At 38.4% G+C, this 4,948-nt stretch overlaps 1 protein-coding gene across 1 annotated transcript; it reads right to left on the bottom strand.

The window, feature by feature from the left end:
- Window positions 1-2,878, bottom strand: LOC117631275 (COMPASS-like H3K4 histone methylase component WDR5A). The gene is made up of 2 exons (XM_034364327.1): window positions 1,878-2,878; window positions 1-602 (listed from the first exon to the last, which is right to left on the bottom strand). Exons 1-2 carry the CDS (start codon window positions 2,550-2,552, stop codon window positions 312-314), a joined length of 966 nt encoding a protein of 321 aa, XP_034220218.1. The 5' UTR covers window positions 2,553-2,878; the 3' UTR covers window positions 1-311.
- Between the last annotated feature and the right edge of the window lie 2,070 nt (window positions 2,879-4,948).

Here is a 4,948-nt window from a genome sequence, read left to right as displayed (position 1 = left end):
TCAACTCAATTTTATAACATCATCAAGAAAACACAGCATACATGTTCACAAGAAAACAGAGAGAGGTTACAAAAATGGCCTATATAATAATTAGGAGAACTGAGCTTAAACTGAAATCTAAGAAGCAAAGTTCTATGATACAACAAAAATACAAAGAGATAATTACTAAACGAAGTTAGAAGGTAAGAGTCTTGCAGCAATGGCTTGGGCATAGGACAAAATGCACTTTGTAATACAAGAAATCAGTCTACCTCCTCAAGTCAAGATCTTTGAGCCACAGATGCAATCATTTACAACACAGAGAAAATGAATCAGTTCTCCTGGGTCCAGATCTTCACCGTCTTGTCATTCCCAAGTGCACCGGATGCAATTATGTTCTTAGTGGGGTGGCACGATACTGATATAACAGTGTCCGTGTGACCTTCCAATTTCTGAACTATCTTCCTGCTTTGCAATTCCCATAGGTATAGACAATTATCTTCAGAACCACTCACAATGTATTTCCCATTTGTCACAGAAAAGGTGGAAGAAATGCAGAATCTCGAGCTCTTGTGACCTGTGTAAGTCTTTAGACATTTCCCAGTTGAAAAGTTCCAAAGCCTCTACAGAAACAACAGAGAAATTCTAGATGAGCTGTATACCATAACAACGAAAAGAAACCACTGCAGACAGGAGAAACATAATCTCATAAAATCAAAGAAATACAATGCTTGTGTGCTAAGGTTCTTGTTCTTTATTCTCTGTATTCTTAAAAGAAAATGGGGAGAGAGAGAGAGAGAGAGAAGAGAGGTGGAGGGAGACGCACGAGATATCCGAGGTAAGAGAAAGGGGAATAAGTAAGTTGTGTTTTGAGATAGTTTTAGAATACCAAATGAGCTAGTAATAAAAGTTTCAGCTTATCACATTTCTTTTAAATAGTCGATTTTTACTATTGTGTGGTATGCATATAACATCGTAACCAAAAGATAAACCCGCTTGTTTTCCTTAAAATCGTGCACGTAGAAAATATCAAAATAATTTCAATATGGTACCAGGAGAAAACAAAAAGGAAGGTAAATTTAGAATAGGTAACGAAGCATGCCAAAAATTTAGGAAATAAAGATAGATATATCTAGAACATGCTACAGGAAGTACCTATATGCCCTAAAATCGGGGAAAATTCTTAGTTTTCCGAATGCAAATTTATTGAACCTACAATTTAATTTCAAGTGCACCATGCCACCGTCAGGAGAAAGAGACAGAAAACAGTAAAATTTGATCTACACATACTGCATCACATGGCATAGTTAAAAATCCTGAATGAAAATTTGAATATCGGAATGAGATTCTGTTCTAATAAACCTATACGATAACGTAAGTACTGTGTCAAATGTGGCATCAAATATCAGCCTCACCTAGAGACTCAATTCAAAAATTGCACAATCATTTTTCCTCTACTTTTATATTTCACAGCCACTTATCAGGAATTTTGATTATAGGTAAAGTAAACAACATAACTCAAAAAGGTTGAAACTTGAGTAAGAACATGTACGGATGGAACTTGGAAGCAATATTCTGTTAAGAGCCCTTTCCAACAACAGTTTTTCAGTCCCCACTTACAGAGTTCAAGAGTAACAGATACCCACAATCTGGACAAGAGTTCTATATGAAGCTAATCAAAATAACCGATAAAATATGCAGTTACTCAGCTTTTACTTTTCCCCTGAAGCTAAAATTCTAAAACGTATATTTATTCCTTTTGGCTTTCACCCACCAATGAAATTTTAAGTGCTCAATTTTATAAGTTGAAGTGAGCATTCATATCGCAATCAAACAAACAATGCCATTCAAATTCAACCCAATAAACATAAAGAAGAAGAATGGCGAATTGGGCTTACCAAAGTATCATCCAAAGTGCCAACAAGAATGTACTTGCCATTGGGCGCGAACTTAACAAAGGAAACTGGGGGATTCTCATCATCAATCAAAGTCTTAGTGCAGTGACCAGTAGAGGCATCCCAGGTCCTGCACAACCCATCATAGCTACTAGAGACAATAATGGAGCCATCCCGATTGAAATCGACGGCGGTGACGGGGTCGGAGTGAGCCGGCAAAACCTTCAAGCACTTCCCGGTCTTAACATCCCAAATGCGCACCGTTTCGTCGAAGGAACCCGAGACGATCATATTGGACTGGGGATTGAAGTTGGCGCAGAAGACGTAGTTGGTGTGGCCATGGAGGGTCTTGATGACCTGGCCGGTGGCGACGTCCCAGAGGCGGAGGGTCTTGTCGTCGGAGGCGGAGACCATGAAGCGGGAGTCGGCAGAGAAGGCAAGATCGGAGACGCCCTGCGAGTGGCCCTCGAAGGTTTGGGCGGCGGAGATGGTGGGAGTGGAGGAAGAAGAGTCATCGGAGAAGGTGAGGGAGTAGGTGCGGATGGTCTTATCGGCGGAGGAGGAGCCGAGGAGGCGGCCGTCGGAGGAGAATTTAACGCCTGAAATGGCGCTCTTGTGGCCCGTTAGGGTTTCGCAGAGGGTGTAGGGTTTGTAGGACTCCGATGGATCCTTCGACATTGTCGACCTCCTGTTTGATTTGATTTTGGGAGACTAATTTTTGGGGTGATGGGTTTTCCAGGGTTTTAGGGATTTTCAGAGAGTTTGTGAGCTTCACGCAGTAACTACAATTTACAAATGAACGAATGTTGTAAAATTAACAGTATGTGCGAGAATATTAAGTTGGACGAGATATAATATTTAATGAGAGAATAACTTTAGTGTTTATAATCTCACTGGCTTACTGATTTTTCTCTCTACTCTCTCATCTCACTCTTCCGCTTTCTTTCTTCTCTATCAGGGCTTTCTTTCTTTGTCACTTGGTGTGCTCACATTCTTTTTTATGGAGAGATACATTCTCTATTGATTGAGGTGTCTATTTATGGGCCAAAATATTGGCTGTTCACTCACAAGTCTTTGGCTTTACTCGAATGTTTGGCAGATAAGCACTATCATTTTCCTTCAATCAATTAGGTAGCAGGCTCTACCATTTTGGGTTCTATTCTTGACTTTACAACACTCCTCCTTAGAGACCACAAATAATATGTTGGTTACCTCATTAAAATCTTGCTTGAAGAAAACCCAGTGAGGTAGAAAACTAGTGGAAGGAAGAAGAGTACAACAATCAGTATAACATACTTCTGGATGCTCCCTTTGATGAATATCTTCCCCTAATATCTTCATGTCTTTCTAGGGGGAGGATCTTTCAGATTGAGTGAGGGATGTAGCCATCAACAATTCATGTAGTTGAGTAAGTAAATATATTTCCAGTGAACTATCTCTATTTAAATCATAGAAAATTCCAAAGTCTGCGTAACAAAACCTGGGCTATTTGTAAGTTCACTTGAAAAGAATATGCACATATATGGTGTTATGCAGAGATAGCATCAAATATGCCTCACATCATCCCACAGTGCTGGTGATGGAGTTGAGCTTTATTTGGAAAATACAATGTTTGGTTTAGTATACTTCTGAAAAATCATTTAAGTGTCCAACAGATAATCCACATAAAAATGCTTTAATACTTTCTTAGTATAAGCAAAAATCTCGTTGGCATAATGCTCGATCTTCAGGTTGAGACAAATATTTCTTGAATCTTCAGGAGTTTTAACCAAGTATTAACTTTTTAGGAGTTTTGATCAATTATCAACTCTTCAAGAGTTTGATCAATTATCAATCTTCAGGAGTTGTAATATATTGCAACCATATCATAATAAATGTACTCACTGAGGCAATTTATACATATTAGTATTGAGTACAAGATTTATGCTTCGGGCACATGTCCAGGGACTTGCTTCATGCAATTTCAATCCTTCAAGGATTTTATTTACGGGATTACACTTTATGACACATTATATAGCTTTATCTCCAGCTATTTGTTCTGCTTGTACATCTTTAGGGAATCGCTTATGCCGATATGCTCCGTGTATTTAATAACCCTTAAAGATAACATGTTGGTCTTCGTAAATGTGCAATAAGAAGGCATGATTGCATCCGTAAATTTGGAGAACCCCAACATTCCTTGTTTCTATCAGAAACATTGTGTCATATAAAGTGAGCATGTTTCTCTTTATTTCTAACACCCAAATATAACATTCAGGGTTAACATTTTTTGGGGTTCATACTATGGGTTTGTTTTTTCACGTTCATTCTCTTCTGTAATAGAATTGCCTATTTCCAATCGCAGCCCATTGATGATTTGAGTAGCTACTCCAAAACCAAAAATTGTCATTCATCAATTCGTGATCCCACTATTCTCATGCGCATGCGTATGCATCAATTATAACATTTCTTTGCCTTTATGATCCACATTTCTTTGCCATTGTTTCTTTTTAGACAGACATCTCTTACAAGATGAATTATGTGAGAATGTGGATGATAACATCTAATGGAGAGGTATTTATAGTAGGGCATGGATAATCTCCATTCAGAGAGTTGGAACATTTAGAACCCATATATCTGTCATGCTGCAGGCATGCCACAGATTAATACACACATGTAAATTAAACCTTATAATTTGATATACATTAGGCGTGCACCGTATTAATATTGACATGTTAATGGATTGTCTTTTCGGGACTTCAATCCATATCATTTGTTACGCAACATGCGTCATATTGATCATTGCCATACCTCTTTTATGTTTTTATGGGACTTTAATCTATGCAGTGTATTATTAATATATCAAACGTGTAATCTGTGAAATTTGCATTAATAATTCATGAATACATATCAGAATGATACAAGCAATTCTTCTAAAATGGTCATTGACAGGACCCGCCCCGGAATTTCCCGGAAACCGAAGCGGACCCCGTCTTTGTTCCAACATCTACCTGATGTCGGGCCCACTTACGAAGAAACCGAGACTTTCTACCAAAATTTTGGCAGAGTCTCCCCTGTAATTTAAGCAAACCCAA

This window comes from Prunus dulcis, chromosome 6, assembly GCF_902201215.1.
Source record: "Prunus dulcis chromosome 6, ALMONDv2, whole genome shotgun sequence".
Lineage (NCBI taxonomy): Eukaryota > Viridiplantae > Streptophyta > Magnoliopsida > Rosales > Rosaceae > Prunus > Prunus dulcis.
The sequence above is the reverse complement of the archived record's forward strand: the minus strand, read 5'-3'. Positions and strand labels throughout refer to the sequence as shown.

Bases quoted from the DNA above. Each gene is read 5' to 3' on its own strand.
- LOC117631275 (XM_034364327.1), bottom strand. From the start codon at position 2,552: ATGTCGAAGGATCCATCGGAGTCCTACAAACCCTACACCCTCTGCGAA. The intron at 603-1,877 runs GTAAGCCCAATT...TTGTTTCTGTAG, and splicing joins GCACTTTGGATGATACTTTG to AGGCTTTGGAACTTTTCAAC.